Source organism: Hemiscyllium ocellatum, chromosome 19 (assembly GCF_020745735.1).
Source record: "Hemiscyllium ocellatum isolate sHemOce1 chromosome 19, sHemOce1.pat.X.cur, whole genome shotgun sequence".
NCBI lineage: Eukaryota > Metazoa > Chordata > Chondrichthyes > Orectolobiformes > Hemiscylliidae > Hemiscyllium > Hemiscyllium ocellatum.
In genome coordinates this window covers 43835002-43858532 of record NC_083419.1, presented here as the reverse complement: position 1 = coordinate 43858532, position 23531 = coordinate 43835002, and the positions used below count along the sequence as shown (strand labels likewise).

The window sequence follows — 23531 nt, the reverse complement described above, 5'->3', positions numbered from 1 at the left end:
CTAGATCTCAAGGTCTCATAAAAACAGCAGAAGGCAACTCAGTATTCAGTTATCAGTTAAATGGCATTATGGCGTGCATTGCCAGATAACTGAGAAAGATTTGATAACTGGCACTCAAATTACCACTTGTTTACAATAGATCAGTTATTGGTTAACTCGCATTATGGCATGCATTGCTGAATAACTGAGTAATGTTTGGATAACCGACACTCATAAATTACCACTTGTTTCCAGTTATCCAAACAATCAATTATCTGAACAAAATACTCCCCACCCGTCCTGTTGGGATAATCGAGGTTCTACAGTATTTGTAGAAAGAAAACAGAGTTATAATTTCAAGTCTAGTGACCCTTCCTCAGAACTGCTCTGAAGAAGTCACTGGACTTAAAATAACTGTAACCTGCTGTAGTCATGGTGGAATTGTGAAGTATGGTACCCGAGTTCTTATAGTGAATTCAATATTAATTAATTAATTATGAATTCAATAATAAAGAATCATATAATCATAGAGAAGCATGTGATCTGGTTTGACTGAGTATTCATGTTAAAAAAGTGTCTCAAGATTATTCAGGGTAAAGATCTGATTCCACAATTGTGACAACTAATGTCTGTATATAAAATAATGAAACAAAATAGCACAGACAGCAGGTTAAAGCAGAGCAGGAAGATATTTGGCTCATAGAGCTGTGTTGACTCTTTTTAAGCTGTATTCCAATTTTAATTTCTCTACTCATTGAACCAACTCAATTTTGCCAAATTATCTTTACTTCTTGTGAGAATAGATCTGGTCCATTCCTTAATTTCCGTTTTCACCATTCACCATTGTTCTATAATGTTTAATTTGCAAATTTCTCTTCTAACTTTTAACTGAACTTGTTCCTTTTTAATTTCCTTAGTATTGGTGGTGCTTTTCCCTTTTGATTACCTTTATCATTTGTTATCTCTTCTTTTCAGGCTTTATGTCAAGCGTACCTCGCTGTGTCTATAGGTATCTATTCAATGTTACCTCACTAATAGACTTAAATACAAACATAATCCCTCACATATATGTTAACCATAATTTTTAGAGCTGAAAATGTATTGCTGGAAAAGTGCAGCAGGTCAGGCAGCATCCAAGGAGCAGGAGAATCGACGTTTCGGGCATGAGCCCTTCTTCAGAAAGCCCCACCTTCATCTACATCTTGCACTCTCAGCTACCTTCCCCCTCCCCCACCGTCCCACACCCTCTCCCATTTATCTCTCAGCCCCCCAGCCCACAAGCCTCATTCCTGAAAAAGGGCTCATGCCCGAAACGTCGATTCTCCTGCTCCTTGGATGCTGCCTGACCTGCTGCGTTTTTCCAGCAATACATTTTCAGCTCTGATCTCCAGCATCTTCAGTCCTCACTTTCTCCACCATAAGTTTTAGAGAACTTGTTTCTTTATTACATTAATAATTAAGGATTTATTCAATATTTACATGCCATACTCCTAGTTGAGACAAACGTGTGATCTACAAATCATTGAAATTTCTGATTTAGAGGGACTGGTATTGCACTGAGGTAGACATAGTTAAAAATCACACAACCCCAGGTTATAGTCCAATAGGTTTATTTGGAAGCACTAGCTTTCGAAGCAGTGCTTCATCAGGTGGTTGTGGAGCAGGACCATAAGACACAGAGGACTGCAAATGCTGGAGATTAGAGTCGAGAGTGTGGTGCTGGAAAAGCACAGCAGGTCAGGCAGCATCCGAGGATCAGGAAAATTGAAGTTTTGGGCATAAGCCCTTCATCAGGAACAAGCCTTGCGGGCCGGGGTGGCTGAGAGATAAATGGGAGAGGGGGTGGGGCGGTGGGGGAGGGGGAAGGTAGCTAAGAGTGCAAGATGTAGATGAAGGTGGGGGAGAAGGTGATAGGTCGGAGAGGAGGGTGGAGCAGATAGGTGGGAAAGATGATGGACTGGTCAAGAGGGCGATGCCAAGTTGGAGGCCTGGGACTAGAATAAGGTGGGGAGAGGGGAAATGGGGAAACTGGTGAAATCCACATTAATCTCGAAGGGTTGCAGGGTCCCAAGGCAGAAGATGAGGTATTCTTCCTCCAGGCGTTGGATGCTTAGAGTTTGGCAATGACCATCATTGCCCCTCTCCCAGTCCCAAGCCTCCAATTTGGCACTACCCTCTTGACCTGTCCATCCTCTTTCCCAACTATCTGCTCCACCCTCTTCTCCAACCTATCACTTCTCCACCACTTTCATCTACCTCTTGCATTCTCAGCTAACTTGCCCCCAGCCCCACCCCTTCTCCCATTTATCTCTCAACCCCGGCCCACAAGCCTCATTCCTGATGAAGGGCTTATGCCCAAAATGTCGATTCTCTTGCTTTTCGGATGCTGCCTGACCTGTCGTGATTTTCCAGCACCACACTCTCAACACAGAATTTATAGCAAAAGGTTACAGTGTCATGCGGCTGAAAAATATTAAACAAACTTAGATTAAGTCTTTCATCTTTTGCAATGGTTTTGCTAGTTTCAGTTCATTAATATGTTAAACCCGGAACTCCTGGCATTTCACATTTTCAAGATAACTTCAGGTTTTCTAACAAAGTGTGTCATCTCAGCTCAGACAGTACACTAAAGGTATGAGGCTAAAGTCTGTCTGTGTCCCAATCTTGAGTCAGACTGGTTCCATTTCTAATGTGGGATTTACAGAATCTTACATGGATTGTGTAGGTTGTGCATTTTTTGAACAAAGACCCTCTCTCATACACAAGCTCTCTCTCATACGCACATTCATACGCCCCCAACACTCATACCCATGCACACACCCTCTCACAGGCTTATATCCCATCATATTCACACACCTACTTTACCAAGCTCACACACACACATACATACACTCTCTCACATGCATTCACACCCATACACACTATACGCTCCCTCTCTCACACACATACACTTACTCCATCTCTCCTGCACACACACACACACACATACACACACACATAAGTTTATGAGGTGAATCTGTATTCGCAGCATTGTATTTTATTTTGCTCAAAAAATGTGTAACCTACAGTCAATCCACGTACGATTCTGTAAATCCCCCTTTAGAAATGGAACCAGTTTGACTCAAACTGGGACACAGACAGACTTTAGCCTCATACTGTTAATGGATTGTCTGAGCTGAGATGACACATTGTGTTAGAAAATCTGAAGTTATCTTGAGAATATGTTGTATAAGGAGTTCTGGGATTTACATATTAACAAACCAAAATTAGCAAAACCATTATAAAAGACAAAAGATTTAATCTGAGTTTGTTTAATATATTTCAGCTGCATAACACTGTAACTTTTTGCAATAAATTCTTCGTCTTGTGGTTCTGCTCCACAACCACCTGATGAAGAAGCAATGATTTGAAAGCTGGTGCTTCCAAATAAACCTGTTGGATGATAATCTGGTGTTGTGTGATTTTTAACTTTGAAACTTGTCTATCTTTATCTTTTGTTAAACTCAGTTTCTGTTCTTTACACAGGACGCACCGAAAACTTTCAAAATGCCTTCGACAGTAATACAATTACACTTGACAGAATTCCACTGGCTTTCTACTCAGGCATGTTTGCCTACAGTGGTTGGTATGTAAGCACTTCGATGATATCCAACCTGCATGAGGGTGTAAGAGGAAACGCATGTTTACACAACTTGGGCATTGCTCGCTGCATGTGCTTTTCATTATTTTTAGCAACAAGCTAAACTACAGAGTTCACCTCTATTTATCAGCATAAAGTTACTTAAGTCAACAGTTGTGCTCAGTTGACATGAAGTTGCAAAATCCCACACTGTACTCAATTCATGACACAAGAAACAAAAGCTGTCTTTGTTGTTTAATAGAAAGCTATAATTCAAACTTGTGATTCAGCTGATTAGATGCATTGAAAATGGAACCCTACATTCCTCTAAAAAAAGATTAGCACTGAAAAGAAATATGATACAGAACAATTGTTGTTAGCAATGTAATAAAATGTGAAAACAGCAGGTTGAGCTTTAAAGATGTGTGGAAACTAAATGAGATTGTGAGCAGATTATATTTAAAAGGAACAGTGAATAAATCCAAAGAAAGTAAGGGAAGATGAATGAGAGTGAGAAAAGTAAATGAAGTGAGTGAAACATATGCAAAGCATAACTGTGTGAACTGACAGCAATGTGCGCTAGAGAATGAGGGATGTGTGTAAATGGTATATGAATAGTTTGAGGGATACAAAGGTTGAGTATGTGAATAGAGCAAGGAGTTTGTATTCAGAATACAAGAGTGAGGGCTGTAGAAAAGATGTTTGAATGTGTTAGAAACGAGCAAAAGATGATTAGAAAAGGAAAGAAATTGGTTTATACAAGCAATAAAAGAATATAACAGGGAAAAAGTGTAACTGAGGAGGCTATTAAACTCTTAGAGAATGAGACTTGAGATTAATAATGGGAAATGAAGAAATGACAGAGGCTTTAAATAAGTATTTGCAATCTATCTTCAGAATATAAGACAGAAGAGCATTGCAAGAATAGTTGAAAATCAAAAGGCAGAATGGTAGGAGGAAGTTAAAACAATCACCATCACTGGAGAAAAAGTGATGGGAATGTTCATTGAACGTGAGACTAACGTCCTCTGGATCAAATAACCTGGAACCTGTGTCTTAAGAGAAGTGGTGGAGACACTGTCAATGCATTGGTTGTAATCTTCCAAAATTATCCAGCTTCTTGGAATATCTTAGCAGATTGGAAATCTGTAATGGTAACGCCTCTGTTCAATAAAGAAGGAATGCAGAAAACTGGATGTCATAGCCAGTTAGCCTAACATTTGGCATTGGAAAATTATAGAATCCATCAGTGAGGAGGTAGTAGGTCATTGAGAAAATCATAATGCAATCAGGTGGAGTCAATATTGTTTAATAAAAGGGTGATCCTAATTCTACACTTAATTCAGATATTTGTCCATTTATAATGATGTTTGACCAATGTACTAGAGATAACGAAGAACCAGTAAATATGTGTATTTGGATTCCAAAAGGCAATTTGATAAGGCACCACATCAAAGGTTACTATACAATATAAGAGCTTACTGTGTTGGAGGTGATAGTGGAAAGTGAACAGAGGACTGACTAACTAATAGGAAGAAACAGTCAGAATAAATAGATCATCTTCGAGATGCCAAACTGCAACCTGCAGGGATCAGTAGTCATTTCTCAACTATCACCCATCACTTGGATGAAGAGATTGACTGTATTGAATCTAAATTTGCTGACAATATGAGGATAAATAGGAGGCAAAGAGTCTGCAAAGCGATATAGCTAGGTTAAGTGAATGGACAAACTTTTGGCAGTTGGAATATAATGTGGAAAAGTGTGATGTTATCCACTTTGACTGGTAGAATAGACAAGCAGAATATTATTTAACAGGAGACTGCAGCAGAAATGGATTTATGTACATTATTCACAAAATGTCCATAGGGAATTATAGAAAGTAATTAGGCAAATGGAATATTGTTTTTTTATTACAAGGAGCATGGAGGGCAAAAGTAGGGAAGCCTTGCTACAACAATGCAAGGCATTGACGACACCACATCTAAGGCACTGGGTAATGAGATAACTCAACAGAGACAGGTATTTCGTGACCAAGTCACCCTTTATTTACTTGTGAAAAGTCCTTGATTCCAATACTTCCTCTTCAGAGTCAGCTCTCAGAGTCAGAATCTCTGATACTACTGTTTGTATCTGTCAATCAGGGCTCCCTGATTGGACCAGATTAACAGCCTCAATCAAGGAACTCCTATTCCATGAGGTCCAGGTGCTGACCTCATTACAATTGCTACAGGTACATTTTTATTCACCTTACTTAGTGAGAGACATACTTACATTGTTGGCAATTCAAGCAAGATTCACTTGGCTGATTCCTGAGACAAATGGCTTGTTTATGAGGAAAGATTAAGTAGGATTGGGCCTATATTCACTTGATTTTATATAAATAAAAGGTGATTTTATTGAAACTTGTATAATTGTAAGGGATTTAAGAAGAACACATTGAACATGTTTCCCTTTGTGGGAAATCTGTAACTAGGGAGCACATTTCAAAATCAGGAGTGTCTCTTTTAAGTTGCTGATGGAGAGGATTTCTTTTTTTTTAATTCATTGATGGGGTATGGGCATCTCTGGCTGGATCAGTATTTATTACTCATTCCTATTGCACTTAAGGCAGTGGTGGCAGCTAATTCTGACGTTATAGTGGAGCGAAGGAGAAAACAGCTGAAGTTGGTTGGGCCTAGGGCACTCTTTTGTTAGAGAGTCATTTGCATTCTTTTCCCTAGCAAGTAGAGGCGGCTGGTCATTAAGTACAACCCAGGCTAAGTCGTTAGTGACAGGCAGAACCTGGAGTTAAGGCCACAATCAGGTCAGCCATGATTTTACTGCATGGCACTGTAGGCCTAAGGAGGCCATAAAGCTCTTCATCTTTCCCATACCTTACATTCTTATAAATGGAGTGAGGGTGTAAAATTATGCGAATGAAATGATTGGGTGTACGTTGACCTGTGAATTGAGTGCAGCATGCACAAGCAGCATGTGTGAATAGACTAGGAGCGGGGAACTGTTTTACATCGGAAGGTCACATTTTATTTAATGGAGAACCTAGAGACACTGCCAAGACTTTCACATATACAACAAAATATCAAATTTTTGTTGACATATTTACTAATTTTACTTAATGCCCGCTATTATAGGAGGACTTCAAACAAAATAAAAATTCAGCAAAGACACATTTATTTGTTTGGAAAAGTTGACAACAGAATTAATAATAAGTGAAAAACTTAGACATCAAACCATTTAATGACTTTTGTGAGATTGCTTATTGTGAGATAGGGATTAGATATTTGGTTCCAACTTTGTTGACCGTAGCTTTAATTAGTCCTCCAGGAGAATATCCATCACCTGAGATCTTAAGCACATTTTAATATGTGTCAAATATGAAAATGTTGATTCATAACAGTAGGTTGTGCCAAAACAAACAGTATCCGACAAGCATGTTGACATAGAAGTGGGTTATCAATGGCATCTTTCCATATTTTAATGGGATTCCTCTTAGCGTCAAATAGAGACTTTAGAATATTATCTTCTGACAGATCAATCAGTTCCATCTCTAAGTTATCAGGTGCTTTGGAGGCAGCAACCAGGTGTGATCGAAAAGCTAGTTTCAGGGTGAGATCATGTTTCTCAAGATCTGCAAACCTTTCATTGTACTCTTCAGTCAGGGAGTCTAGAAAAGCCATGTGTTCTTTCACATTACATTTCCTTCATGATTTGTTTGTACTCTGTTCACAATTACCTTGCCAGTTCAGGAAAGTGTTCAGCTGAAAGTTCCAGTCAGGTAAGAGAGTTTTGAAAAAGGTCAGCTTTTTCCCGAAATGCCAGACATTTCGCCACATATCATATATAAATATCGGTTTTTTTCCCTCCAAGAAAACATCCAGGTCATTTTGCTTTGACATATCACACAAAAATGCAGCATTTCTGCAGAAATCCTCTTTTGGCAATTCACATGGTTCATTCAGTTCCTCAAAAAATCTTGCGATTTGAATTTGCAAAGATAAAAGTTCTACAAATATTTGTCGTTGTGACAACCAGTGCATTTTCGAATGATATGGCAGACCCATACTGAATATTTCATCGTCAAGCTGAAGCATGTTGCGAAATTGTAAATGCCATGGTGCATTTGCTTGAATGTGGCTTACAATACCTATAACTTACTTTAGTGTGTCACTTAAAACACTAGATTCGGCACAGAGATTCAGCCGATGTGAAAGACAATGAAAACAAGTCAAAGTATCTGGAATTGGCAATTCCTTTTGTGGTAACACAACAAATCCTTCACATTTTCCTCTCATGGAAGGTGCACCATTTGTGCATGCACTTACTAAATTACATACATTCAGTTTCGCTTCATGGCAGTTTACTGTGAAGATAACGATGGTGCTAATTACACATATCCTTGCCATAAGAGTTCCTTGTGGCAATGAAAATTTGCAGTTATAACGCAAATAAAAAATAACGCCTGTGCAGAGTTAGTAATGTCAGTGAATTTATCCAAGGCAATCAAATAATAAATGTCTTTGTATTGGCATATTGTATGAGGTTGTTCTGTTACATTGACAGCTCATTCATCTTGCCAATCAGTTATGGTCCTTCTTGAAAGAGGCAGTTGTTTGTACTTATTAACCTTTATCTGAATCTAAACATCCTACAATTTCAACAATGCATTCTTTCATGATTTCCACATCGCTAAATGGCTTACATCTTCTTCCAAGTATATATGCGACTTTATAAGTTGTTTCAGTGACGTCAGTCCTTTGTCCTGCTGTTGCTGCTGTTGCTGCTTTTGATCTTTCATTTTCTTAAGTGTACACTTTTGGGGGTCTCATTCCAGTTTAGCATAATTGTTGTCCTTATGAGTTGCATAATGCTGATATGCATTGTATTTCTTCACTGTTGCAATTATGGTGTCGCAGAGCAGATACATCATTTTATCTTTCACAGCAACTACGTAATACTGCAATTCCCATTCTTCATTGAATACTCTGTTCTCTTCTTTTAACATTCTTTTCTTAGTTGTTGATATGACTGGGTTACTAGTAAAACTTTTTAAAATGGTATACAGATTTATAGAGGCGGATTTAGTATTTGCGGACAAATAGGCAGATGGCCACAACTAATACCCCAAAAGACCGCAGGTTCCCCACCCCTGGAATAGACTGAAGGGTGTATGAGTGTTTTGAGGAATGTCCATGTGATGTGTGTGGGATGGGTGCCCAAGTGGTGTGTGTGAATGTATTGAGGGTTGCAAGTGGTATGTGTGCATGTAGTGAGGGGTTTGTTTGTTGGGATGTTTTGCAGGATACTAAAGAAAGTGACTACAGAGTGAGTGGATGCTAGCAATTTTCCAAACATCCTTAGAGTCAGGAAACGCCCCTAGCCCATGTAACATCTTTATCAAAAAGGTGGGAGACAAGTGGAACAACCCCGACTACTATATCCAAGAACTATTCAACAACTGTGCAGGACAGTCCCAGACTGATAATGCTTATCAAATTGGCAAAGTTCTTTTAAATAGGATACCCATGCCAGGAATACCTGTCAATTCTGCGATCTCCAGTGAATGGTGAGTTGCTTTGGGAATGGCACGTGGAATGAAAATAGGCTGGTATTTTTGGTATGAGGGCTCAAATGACAATGATAGTGGAGAGTTTAGTGAGATATGGTGAGAAAACTCATTCAGCATCACAACAAGAGTGTCTACATCATACTTGTGATTTAGCATCTCAGGGACAGAGAATTCGACGTTTCGAGCATGAGCCCTCTCATGCTCGAAACGTCGAATTCTCTGTTCCTGAGATGCTGCCTGGCCTGCCGTGCTTTGACCAGCAACACATTTGCAGCTGTGATCTCCAGCATCTGCAGACCTCATTTTATACTTGTGATTTACTCCAGAGAGTAGAGGTAAAAGGAACATTGTCAGACTTCCAACCTGTAGCTAGTTCAGTGAAGGGACCGCAATTATTTATAATATATATTACTGACTTGGATGAGGAAAGTGAATGTACTATAGTCAAGTTTACAGATGAAACAAAAAATAGATGGGGAAGGCAAGAGTTCAGGATGACATGAAGAGTCTTCAGGGAGATATTAAAGGTTCAAGTATTTGGGCAGAAACTTGGCAGTTGGAACATAATGTAGGAAAATATGACATATTCTTCCTTTAGGAGAAAGAATAGAGGAGCTGCATATTATTAATGGGAAAAGACTGCAGAAAGGATTTGGGAATTATCGTGCATAAATCACAAAAATAAAACTAAAATCCAAAGTTCAGGAGGTACAAAGGAAGCAAGTGGACTGCTGGCCTTGATTTCAAAAGGTAATGCGGTATACAATTAGGGAGATTTTGCTAAAACTATATAAGTGCAAGTCAAATCAGTTCTGGAATACTGTGAACAGTTTTGATCCCCTTATCGAAGGAACAATACACTGGCATCAGAGGCAATCCAGGGAAGCTTCATCAGGTTGATCTCAGGTATGGAGGAATTTAGTTATGATGTGGGGTTGAATAGTTTGGAGTTTAGGAGAATGAGAGGATATTAGGTTCTGAGGGTTTAACAGGGTAGATGCTTTAAGGTTGTTTCCCTTTGTGGAAGAGTCTACAGCCAAATGGCATAATGTCAAATAAGGACTCACTTAGTAAGAGAATGATGCTCCAATTGGGCCTTCAAGTGTGAATCAAGTGTATTGAAAATGTTTACCTATTAGGCTTCATAGAATATATTGACTGTGTCAGTTTTGTCACAATGAAACTGTAATCATTCTCAATGACAGAATAATTGAGAGACGTTAAGCTTGAAAAGTGTCTTTGGCAAGAGTGGAAAAATGTTTTGAAAAATACCAGTGCTAAAGTTTGTCACTCAGTGTAGATTAGTTCATGATAACATTAATAAGAAGTAACACTGAAACACCCACAATCTCAACTGAGTTTGTTGTAGCCAAGCACAAAGCCTTTCAGTTTTTGACACGAGATCTGAAACAAGTCCAAATTCACTGAGGCAGATTAACTGTAGCTATAACTGGGCAACGAGACATTAGTGTAAAATTTGCTGACAATGAAAGAAAAGTTCAATAATTCAGTTTGAATAGAAGTAACAAAATTCTTGAACCCATGTAATTACTAATTAATGTCAAACTGTAACAGAGTTTTAAAACTACGAATGAAAGCCTAACAAAAAATAAAATCTTGAAGTCACCTCCAGTTCACAACCATGTTTCTTTTACAAAAATGATATATAAACATATTGAAGAATATCCTGTAAATAACTAGTATATTTTTTGACCTTTGGTTAGAGATCAATGTTCTTTCTTAGGTACATCTTCAGCATGTTGGGTAAACAATGGATATAATTGTTAACCTATTCACATAATCATTAATATTAAATGCTGACAATAATTTTTCAGAACTAGATTCAATCATGTTTTTAAAGGTTAAATGATAGTGTACTAACCCCACTATATTTGACATGCAGGGTCAATCTTCCAGCCTGCATACTGTCGGAGAGCAGACACACCCCTAACAATATATATTAATATCCCTTAGATGGTCTGACATATTGACAATGAAGTTGTACAGGAAGTCTAAAATTTCAATGGGCAACTGCCCTACAACTGGAACCTCCAAAAGTCTCCAAATTTCATTTGGAAATTTAGAGGGCTCTAACTTACTTACCTGAATAGTTAATATGTTAGATAAGTCGAAAACAGTTCTAATTCCTGAATATAACTGACCTTTGCAAACTAACCTATCCTAATCCTCCATCTCACCAGTCATCTGATCTCCTCCATCCCCCATTCTGACATTTCCATTCAAACTTTTGAATCCTTCCTGACCCTCTGATTGCCCCAATCCTCCAACCCTCACCTCTGATCTGCCAATCAAGGCCTCAGTAGCCCTCCAAACCAACCCAAACTGACCTGACCAGGTGGCCTTCCATGCTCCACCATATCCTGCCACCAGACCTACTTATCTCACTTACATTCAGTCATTAATACACTGAAAAGCAATTTAAATTTCTAAACATTGTTTAATATGTTCATGAATTAATGAACCAATGCCATAAAAAGTAGGTGTGGCTTGGACTTCCTCAACAATCCTACAGTACAAAATAGGATTCTGAAAACAGGTGTAGTCCATATTTCGGAAGAGGCCCAGTTCAAACGTCTGAACCAGAACTATGGAGCTCCATCATAGTGGATTGTTTTTTTCACTTGTGGGACGTGGGCATCACTGGCTGGGCCAGCATTTATTGCCCATCCTCACAAGTCTGTGGTGTGGCACTGTATCTCAAGTCTTTGGAAGTTTGTATGTACCACATCAACAGCCTTGTGCTCATCAAGCCTCTCTATTATCTCTTCAAAATGCTCCAATTTCTTTTGGCAAATCCTTGCTGACCCTTCTGAATTAACGCATGTTTGTCCATGTGACTAATAATTCTATTTTGAATAATTTTTTTAATCCATTGAATGAATAATTTAGTTTCATGCATTTATTGTTTGTATTTGGGAAGGTCACAATGACAGGGCACTTGTTTCGTCCTGTTGTAATGTGTGGGAAGTCAGGGTCACTTCCAGTATCCATGGCGACTGTATGCAGGTAGTGTGTTTAGCTGCAATGCCTGATTAACCATATGGAATTGTTATACAGTATCCATGAGGCTGAGGCTGCATACTTGGTGAGCTGGTCACACCATAAGTATGGGCTACACAGGCAGAAAAGACTTGGGTGACCATCAGGAAGACTAGCAACCACAGGCAGGCAATGCAGGAGTCCCCTGTAACTAATCCCCTCTCAAACAGATATACCATATTGGATACTGTTGTCACACCGGGCACCTCACACCTTCAGTGCATTATCTGGGCCGACATGACACCAATCAATAGAGTTCACTTGAGAATGTACCTTTAAAAAGGTTCTGCGATGTATATATGCAAGAACTGAAACCAACATTCTAAAAGATGAGAGACTCAACAAACAATCCATGTCTTTTCCAATATATAATTTCAGTCACATCACACTGTAAATGTTTGTGGTAAATTCTGTGTCTTACGATCTTATACTCCACAATCACCTGATGAAAGAGTGGTGTTCCCAAAGCTTGTGCTTCCAAATAAACCTGTTGGACTATAACCTGGTGTTGTGTGTTTTTTAACTTTGTCCACTCCAGTTCAACACCAGCACCTCCAAATCAGGTGGTTGGTTCTGCTGCACAGCAGGGGAGGATAAAGACAGACAGCTTCAGTGATAGTGGACTCAAATGTAACAGGAACTGAGAGGTGGTTTGGTGGCAGTGAACAAGACTCTCAAATCCCTCCAGTGCTGAGGTCATTTGGCCCATTGAGTCTGCACTAACCCTCTGAAGAGCATCCCACCCAGACTCATTCCCCACCCTATCCTGTAACCCTGCATTTCCCATGGCAACCCACCTAGTCTGTACATTCCTGGACACTTCAGTGTATATTAGCATAACTGATCCACCTAACCTCCACATCTTTTGTGGGAGGAAACCAGAACAGCCAACAAAAACCCACACAGACATGGGGAGAATCTGCAAACTCCACATACACAGTCAACCAAGGCAAAAATCAAACCCTGTTCCCTGGCGCTGTGAGGCAGCAGTGCTAACCACTGTGCCACCATGGAGGGTTGTTTCTTCATTGGAACCCTTGACCAGCGGAATCAGTGCTGGGACCCTTGCTATCTGTTAAGTACATTAATGACTTAGAAATGAATGTGAGGATATGGGCATCTGGCAGGTAGGACAAAATGGCTAAAGGAGCTGCACAAAATGGCTTCTGCATTGCTAAATTAGATTGCACTGAACCAGACAGAAACAAGAAACTGCAGACTGATGTAGATTTGATAAAATACAGAAGTAAAGGTTTAACCCTAAACACAAGGCAGGATAAATACAATTGTATGAACAGGTTGTTTACAAAAAATCGTGATAGGCTGAGACCGTATACATGAATGCTTTATGCTATTTTCTTTGTTACTACCAAGCAATCATCTCTATTCCTGCCTATGAACAATGTATATGAACCCTATGCAAACTCTGTGAGACATTGGATTCTTTTGGTGGTCTAGAAGTACTCATATGTCTGGGCTGATCAGAGTCTACTGACCCGGCCCTATCAAAGAATAAACGATTGCTTGTGTCATTGACAAAGAGTCATTTACAAGTTTGTTTATTGACCGATTGTGGAACTGAGAGACACCCTCCTGGTGTTCAGATCTTCATTCAATGCCGTGACTCAATTCAGATTGTGGACAGCGGTGTAAGAGCCTTGAGTCCTCCACTATTGAGTGTAGAGGAACCAGCCAGCCAGACGTGAGTATTTTATCCATTTGGTTTTCCTCTCATTCAAGTTGCGGCTGACTCAACCCCTCGCTGTTCATTGTCAACATCCAGCCTGAAAAGGATCAGTCTTGGTAAGAGATGGTTGTCAAAGGATTTTTAAAAAAGGGAGTTGGGGACTCTCCATAAAAGTCCAAAAAGGGACGGTCAAGTATGTAATTTGGAAAAATTAATTTGTAGTTGTTAAAAGAGAAAAAGAGATTTTGATCTATGAGACAAAAGTTTGATTTAAAGACATTAGGATCTACATGAAAAAGGTGGTTCGGGTTCCAAAATGGAAGTTCGATGGGACACCAGTCGATGGTTCAGGTTCCGAAACAGAATGTGGACGAGATACTGACTTTGTGATAAACAGATTTTATATTATTGTGTGAGAAGACAGACGTAAAGAAATATCGCGATATATTGTAATGGTATGATAAACTGTGAGATTATACAAAAAGGTATTATACAAAAGGATGTTCAGGTTCCGAAACAGACGTCTGATAGGACACCAGTTGCTGGCTCAGGTTCCAAAATGGAATACTGACGAGACACTGCCTGGTCATAAAGACAATGACTGAGAAGTTGTGAATTTTATTCATTAAAGGCAGATTGCCAAGAGAAAATTTTGTTGGGACTGAGTTACTTGGACTAATAGGAATATAAGGTAAAAGTTATAGGTCCCAAGGATATATGTATACAGAGAACAGCCAGGGAATTCCTAGAGGCATTCCACTCATCTACAGATTCAATCAATAAGCACATCGACCTGGACCCAATATACTGACTACTGCAACGGACAGCTGGAACCGACAACCGGAAGCGGCAGAGACAAACCACTATAAATGCCGGAGGAAACATCACAGAAGCGCTTCACAGGAGGCTCCCAAGCACTGAGGATGTCACCTAGACAGGGGACGAAACGTCTGCAACACAAATTCTCAGCTTGGCGAACAGCACCACAACAACGAGCACCTGAGCTACAAATCTTCTCACAAACTTTGATATATGTGTGTAATTGATGAAAAAGTAAATCAATATAAATTTGGGAAGAAAATCTTGTTTTTAGGGATTAAGTTAAAATCCGTTCTAGTTGCATATTTTCCTGCATCGCAGAGTAGCGAAACGGCATTAAAAACCTGTCCTGAATTGAATGGTGATAGAGGAAAAGGTTAGAGAGTGTGCGTGTCTGTGTTTGGGGGGGTGGGGGTGGGGGCGGTAGAAAGAGAGAGAGAGAGAGAGAGAGAGAGAAGAGACACAGTGCTGTTTCTGTTTCCTTTCAGCCTGTAGAAAATTTAACTCGTTGTCTGGTTGGTATGCATATGTGTTTAAATGTTTGTGTCTTATTTTCTGCAGCTCTACACATAAAATAATTGTTTTGATTAAAGAAATTGTGATTTAGATATTTAAATTGGATTAGAAAATTGTATTTTAAAGATTTAAATTCACTTTAAAAATGTCTTTTAATATTGTGTTGTCACATATGTTGAAATATTCATCTGTTTTAAATTGCTTTGAAAATAAGAAATTATGGGAAATGATGTAGATTCGACCATTAAGAAAGATTATCCTTTGCAGGCGTTATGTGATAAATATCCAGAAATAGCCCAAAGTTTTAGACAGTTGTCTGGTGACCCAACCAAAACAATTAGGTGATGAACAGTGGCCATTGGAGGTCCGAAGACATGGTAAAGTCACAGCCCAACAGCAAATTTGGCGAAAAAAATATGGGCTCAAAAACAATAGAATTAATTGGACTTTGGCATCAATATTGTCAGGAACTTAAAGATAATTCTTACTAGCCTCTTGGCATGAAAATGCTACTAAATTAGGCATCAAATTGACCAAAGAGGGTATTCTTAAACTGGTTGAAGTTCTTAAAAAGGAATGTGCATACGAGACAAGGTTACAATCTGAGAGATCTCTATGTAAATGTAATGACAATACCAAAGAACTACACAGTTTAAAGGTTGGCCTTAAATTAATGAGGGAGACTTTGAATCCATGAATCTTAATAATTGGACAGCGATACTTCCAAAGGGGAAATGAATCTCCATGGAAGTACGCATCAAATTCCGTTTAAGTCAGAAGACAATGTAGCTCAGTGGGGATGCTGTTGATAGTCAACTAGGACTCACTGCTGAGGTGACACCAAATCTGGGAAATCATCAAGTCTGCAAGTGACAACGCTGTCATGTACAGCAGCTTCAGTGGCAAATTATGAGAAAGATGCAGAGGTGCAAGTAAACAACCTCTGATAGAAATGATGTGAAACTGGGACTTCAGTTCAAAATCCAATAAGTACGAAGATAAAAACTGCAACCTGGCAGTGGGTGATGGCTTAAAATATCCAAAGTTTGATTTGAAGAAATTCTGGATTACTCAACACTGGATTTTGGAATGGTAGTCTTGCAGTATAGAGAGAGTGGAGGAGTTAGGAGGCTTTGGGAGGAGCAAAACCGAATGTTACAAAATAAAAAGGGATAAGGAGACAGATTGAGAGGTTCTCATAAATCATTTTTACAGCTGATAAATTTATTAAATATACTATCATAATAACAAAGGTTTAGTTGACATTGGCAATCATTTAGCAGATGCAGCAGCAAAAGCAGCCTCGAAAGGGGATCTTATGGTTGTGCCCAGAATGATGAGGCAACCTACAAATTCTAACAAAAACCAGACTACTTCGGATGAATTAATGCTAACCATCCAAGAGGTTGTTAAACTTCAGGGGGATGCCCCCGACACTGATAAGCTGTTATGGTCCAAGTTGGGCTGTTTGTATGACCCTGACACTCAACTCTGGATTACTCCCACTCCAACTTGTATGTCTGGTGATCTTGTACTATGGGTTATTGAATGTGTTCATTGCACAACTCATTGTGGTGCCAGAGCGGTTAGTGACTTACTTCTGAGCACCTGCCTGCAGTTTGTTGGCTCAGAGGGTTAGTGACTATTGCTTGATCTGTTGGGAGCATAACCATGGCAAGGGTGTTCCCTGTGATCAGGGGAATATACCCTTCACCAGGCAGCCATTTTGAGATACTCCAACTGTACTACATTGAGTTGAGTAAATGCTAATGTAATAGATATGTTTTGGTTATTGTAGATGTCTTTTCTAAGTGGATTGAAGCCACCCTACTACTAATGCTACTGCTGAGATTGTGGTGAAGATTTTTCTTAAGGAAATTATTTCCTGCTACAGTATACCTGCATGCATTAGCTGCCACAATGGGCCGCACTTTGTGGGTATATTAATGAAGAACTCTGTTCCCAGCTTTCTATTCATTGGCAACTGCATTGTGCTTATTGTCCTCAAGCTGTCGGCCTTTTTGCATGTTTTAACTAGACTCTTAAGACTAAACTTGCCAAAGTAATGGCTGAGACTGTCCTCTCCTGGGTTATGCTGCTCCCTGTGGTCTTATTCCAGATGTGATCCACTCCATCGGGCAAGACATGACTGTCTCCAGCTGAGATTCTCTACGGTCGCCCGTTCTGTACTCCTTGGAACGATTCGGCTCCCTCCTCAGTCCCCTTCCACTACATGGCTGAAGAAATGATTAGTTATGTTCTTGCTCTAACTAACGTTATACGTGCCTTTCACTCCCAGGTACGCGTGGCCTACGCCGATGTTCCCTCCCTTTCAGCCTCGTCACGGATGGAGCCTGGTTCGTGTTTGCTCATCAAGAACTGAACTCAGAAGGGTCTCCAACCTTGTTGGGATGGTCCCTTCCAGGTTTTACTTACCACCCCTACCACGGTCAAAGTCACTGGTCGCTTGGCTTGGGTCCACCTGCACCATTGTAAATTGATTGCTGCGCCAATCAAAAGGGGGGGGAGGAGGAGAGAATACTGGAATCTTAGGAAACCGAGATCATGTCCGTTTGGGTTTTTGAATTTTGCTGTTGTTTTAATGCTTTTCTTATCACAGATACTTGAACTAGGAGTAGAGACGTGGGGGATTGCCTACTTATTGATCAGCTTGATCATGTATGACATCCTGATAGGGAAAGCCAATAAGTATTGATGTGACCCAGAATGATCTGAGACTATCCATCACCTATGCCGAGGAGATGTTGTCCAGTGTACTGGACCAGGCACCTTCGGCGTGTGGAGCGTGACTAAGATTGATTATTACAATAGGCTTTTACATCAGAAAGACCATATAGTCCATTTGGACAGTAAAAATCAGTGAAAATTACTGTGTCGGTACCAAAGCTGTCTTTTTGATTTTACCTGCAGACGTAAGCCTAGTGAGGATAGAAATTATCAATCCCGTTACTATGGTAAATGTTTTCAGGAGGCCCGGGAGCACCATCCCTTTTTGCAGGACAGCCCTACTCGACAAATGAGAAGCATGATAAGGGAAACTCCTCAATCCACAAGTGCCCTATTTATACAGGCCCACAGGACACTCTTCACCCTACAGTCAGTAGGATGTTACTTCTCTCTATCAGTAGATGACATACCTGCCCCGTCCCAGTCCCTGATTCCAATCTAATTGTCAGGCTCCCTACTGCCGAACCTCCGAAGAGAAATATCACTTCCAATACCGTATTAGCCCTCCTGCCACCTGTTTGCTGATGTCTTTTGACTCTACTGCAGGGTCATATGTGAATTGCTTTAATGGAACTAGGTATGGATGTGCAATTGTTCACGTTCCCCATAACATCTGCTGCCTATTTGAGACTTATCTCGACCACTTGTGTAAGTCAAAGGGGTCTTATACCTCCTGCCCATGTACACAAACAGCTTGCATTCCATTGGCTAGGGGACAACTGTAATTATACCCATCTCCTTGTACGGATCCGAAATGGAACCCTGCCCTTGCGCATTTATACGTCTTTTCTCTTCTCAGAATCTGATACTGTTGCCAAGACCATGTGCAATAGAGCTAAGGGAGAGCCTAATGGGAACAGAATGCTGAGAACCATTGTCCACCATACAGTGCGAACACTCAACAGTCACTTTGCCTGCTTCTTATGGCGCTCAAACGACAGCTCTTGCAAAATGTTGGGCCTTTACCCCCGTAGACCTGACCAGTACCTGTGCTGTAACATTTCAGTAACCTATTTTAACAAACCCTCCCTCATATACACCAAACCAGGCTATTATTTCTTCAGCCAAGGTAAAGCTACCGATTTCCTTGTCCTTGATGCCAAAGATGTCCTCCATAAGGTTGCTGTCGAAGCCCTTGTCCGGCCAGTGGGCAAGTTATGGAACCTTCATCTGAGGAGGACGCAGCAGTCGGTCTCAGCCAACTTTGGCTTCAATCGGAAGGATCCCAACAGCCTGGGTATGGAGGACACTCAATAAGCTGGGGAATCCTGAGTACCCTGCGTTTGGGAGGATCGGCAGGGGTAATATGTCAAAAGAACCGCAATTATCTCATCTGCGGCCTTCCTATTCAAAGAAATAAGACAGAAGAGGCTCTGGAATAGATTAAACTGGGATTATCAGATCTGCGTCTTTACTGTATGCAGAATCGGTATGCCTTAGACTATATACTAGCCCAGGAAGGTGAGTCTGTAGTATTGTCCAAGATAAATGCATGATGGGCATTCTGAATCATACTGGCAATTTACTAAGATACAAAACTAGATCCAGGTGTTCCCTGATGGAATGACTGAGAGGACCAGTTGGGGAAACTGGGGACCGGGCTCTTGGTATAATTGGCTTATCAATTTAGCTATGTATATCAGAATCATTCTTCCTTATCTATTCTTTGGTATTGCTATTGTTAAGTGTTTAATTGCTGAACTTATAAGCTCCCTTAGTGATATAGATTGCCCAGAAGATGCTCCTTTTGCGATCCAATGGCTCACCTGCCTGTATTAATGGTGATGATAAATGTGACCAGGTGAGCTCACGAAGATGGTGGTGCCGCTCTAGACAATGTTGATAGCTGGAATGCCTTGAAGGGCATTCGTTTGGATTAGCCTTCCCTTTTAGTGATTGCAGAGTGTTATAGAGATGTACAGCATGGAAATGGACCCTTCGGTTCAACCCGCCCATGCCGACCAGATATCCCAACCCAATCTAGTCCCAGCTGCCAGCACCGGGCCCATATCTCTCCAAACTCTTCCTATTCATATACCCTCCACCACTTCCTCTGGCAGCTCATTCCATACATATACCACCCTCTGTGTGGAAAAGTTGCCCCATAGGTCTCTTTTATATATTTCCCCTCTCACCCTAAACCTATGCCCTCTAGGTCTGGACTCCCCAACCCCAAGGAAAAGACTTTGTCTATTTACCCTATCCTGTGATCAAAGTGGGGAATGAGGATGTGGGCATTTGAGGGGTAGGACAAAATGGATGGAGGAGTTGCACAAAATGGCTTCTGCATTGCTAAATTAGATTGCATTGAACCAGACAGAAATAAGAATCCGCAAGCTGATGTATATTTGATAAAATAACGGTTTAACCCGAATCACAAGGCAGGACAAATACGATTGTAAGAACAGGATGTTTAGAAAAAATTGTGATAGGCTGAGACAGTACGCACAAATGCTTTATGCTATTTTATTAGTTATGACGAAGCAATCATGCTCCATGTCTGCCTATGAACAACGTATATGAACCCTATGCAAACTCTGTGAGTTGTTGGATTCTTTTGGTGGTCTAGAAGTACCCATTTGTCTGGGATGATCAGAGTCTACTGAGCCAGCCCCATCAAAGAATAAATGATTGCTTGTGTGATTGACAAAGAGTTGTTTACAGGTTTGTTTATTGACCGATCACGGAACTGAGAGACCCCCGGGGGTTCAGATCTTCAAATGAGGAATGCATAATTAGTAAATCTGCACATGACATAAAAGTTGGTGGTCTTGTTAATAGTGAGGAGAATGGTTTCAGGGTACAGCCTAATATTCATTAGCAAGTAAATTAGGCAGTGCAATGGTAGATAGAATTTAATCCTGATAAGTGCAAGGTTATGAATTTTGGGTGGAACAATATGGAAAGGACATACCTCATGAATGATAGATCTCTAGATAGTACTAAGAAAAGAAGGGACCTTGGTTTACAAGTCCATAGATCCCTGAAGGTGTCAGCACAGGTAGCCAGAGTGGTGAAGAAGGCATATAGGATGCTTGCTTTCATTGACCAGGGTGGAGAATAGAGGAGCAGAAAGTCTTGTTATAACTTAATAAAACATTGGTTATGCCATAGATGGAAGACTGTGTGAGTTTTTGGCCATCAAACCATCAGAAGAATATTATTGCACTGGAGAATGACTAGGATGTTGCTTGGGTTGGGAAATCTTAATTATGAGGAAAGACTGTGTTTGTTTTCCCTCCTCAGAGGAGACTGAGGGAAATCTGATTGAGGTCTCCAAAGATTTGTAGCTCGGGTGCCGGTCGCAATTGTTGTGGGTATGTTTGCTGAGCTGGGAAGTTGGTTTGTAAACATTTTATTCCCTTTTTAAGGTGGCATCCTCAGTGCAATGGAGCCTCCTGTGAAGCGCTGCTGTATATTTGGCTTCATGCATGACAGTACATAAACCAATAGCCACACTCAGACAACAGTTCATCAGATGTTCCTTCCGAAGTGAATCACCTCACACATTTCTGAATTAAACTCCATTTTCCACTTCTCAGTCCGGCTCTACAGCTTATCCAAGTCCCTCTGTAACCTCCAACATCCTTTGGCACTTTCCACAACTCCACCGACTTTAATGTCATCTGCAAATTTACTAACCCATCCTTCTACGCCTTCATCAAGGTCAATTACAAAAATTACAAACAGCAGTGGTCTCAAAACAGATACTTGTGGTACACCGCTAGGAACTGAACTCCAGGATGAACATTTCCCATCAACCACCACCCTCAGTCTTCTTTCAGCTTGCCAATTTCTGATCCAATGCACCAAATCACCCTCAATCCCATGCCTCTGTATTTTCTGCAATAGTCTACCATGGGGAAGCTTATCAAATGCCTTACTGAAATCCATATACACCACATCAACCAATTACCCTCATCCCCCTGTTTGGTTACCTTCTTAAAGAACTCAATAAGGTTTGTGAGGCACGACCTACCCTTCAAAAAATCTTGTAGACTATCCCTAATCAACTTATTCCTTTAGAGATAATTATAAATCCTATCTCTTATAACCTTTCCCAACACTTTACCCACAACCGAAGTAAGGGTCACTAGTCTATATTACCAGGGTTGTCTCTACTCCCCTTTTGAACAAGGGAACAACATTTGCTATCCTCCAGTCTTCTGGTACTATTCCTTTAGACAACGACGACATAAAGATTAAAGCCATAGGCCCTGCAATTCCCTCCCTAACTGCCCAGACAATTGCTAACACCTCCTCCTTGTGAACCTCAATCCCATGTAGTGTAGTAGTCTGTATCTCAGTATTCTCCTTGACATCATTGTCTTTTTCCAGTGTGAATACTGACAAAAAGTATTCATTTAGCGCTCCTCCTATCTCTTCGCACTCCACGCATAACTTCCCACTACTGTCCTTGTTTGGCCCTAATGTTACTCTACTCATTCTTTTAATTCCTGACATACCTATAGAAAGCTTTAGAGTTTTCCTTGAGCGTACCTGCCAATGACTTCTCATGTCCCCTCCTGGCTGTTCTTAGCTCTCTGTAAGTTTTTCCTGGCTAACATGTAACTCTCAAGCGCCCTAACTGAGCCTTCACGTCTCATCCTTACATAAGCCTTCTTCTTCCTCCTGACAAGAGGTTCAATTTATTTCATAAACCACAGCTCCGTCATGAGACCACTTCCTCCCTGCCTGACAGATACATACTTATCAAGGACATGCAGTAGTTGTACTTTGAATAAACTCCACATTTCAATTGTGCCCATGCCCTGCAGTTTCCTTTCCCATCCTATGAATCCTAAATCTTGCCTAATCACATCATAATTGCCTTTACCCTAGCTATAGCTCTTGCCCTGCGGTATATACCTATTCCTTTCCATCACTAAAGTAAACATAACCGAATTGTGGTCACTATCACCAAAGTGCTCGCCGAACTCCAAATCTAAAACCGGCCGGGCTCATTACCCAGTACCAAATCCAATGTGGCCTTGCCCCTTGTTCGCCATTTCAGGATACACTCCTGCACGCATTGGACTAATACTCACCCATTTACTTGAATCATTGTATTTCCAGTCAATATTTGGAAAATTAAAGACCCCCATAACAACCACCTTGTTATCTCGCTCCTATCCAGAATCATCTTTGCTATCCTTTCCTCTACATCTCCGGAACTATTCAGAGGCCTATACAAAACTTCCAAAAGAGTGACCTCTCCTTTCCTGTTTCTAACCTCAGCCTATATTACCTCAGTAGATGAGTCCTCAACCATCCTTTCTGCCACCATAATACTGTCCTTGACTAATAATGCCACACCTCCCCCTCGTTTACCACCTTCCCTGTACTTACTAAAACATCTAAACCCCAGCACGTGCAACAACCATTCCTGTCCCTATTTGATCCACGTCTCCGAAATGCCCACAACATCAAAGCCCAGGTACCAACCCATGCTGCAAGTTCACCCACCTTATTCTGGATGTTCCTGGCGTTGAGGTAGACAGACTTCAAACCTCCTTCCTGCTTGCCGGTGCACC

The 23531-nt window shown here is 40.6% G+C and overlaps 1 protein-coding gene across 1 annotated transcript in view; it reads left to right on the top strand.

Moving 5' to 3' along the window:
• LOC132825069 (cystine/glutamate transporter-like) overlaps positions 1-23531 on the top strand; it is a 74720-nt gene that overhangs the window by 18156 nt on the left and 33033 nt on the right. The window contains exon 5 of the mRNA XM_060840077.1: positions 3505-3604. Within this exon, the coding sequence (XP_060696060.1) occupies positions 3505-3604 (100 nt within the window). The remainder of the gene's footprint in view (positions 1-3504; positions 3605-23531) is intronic.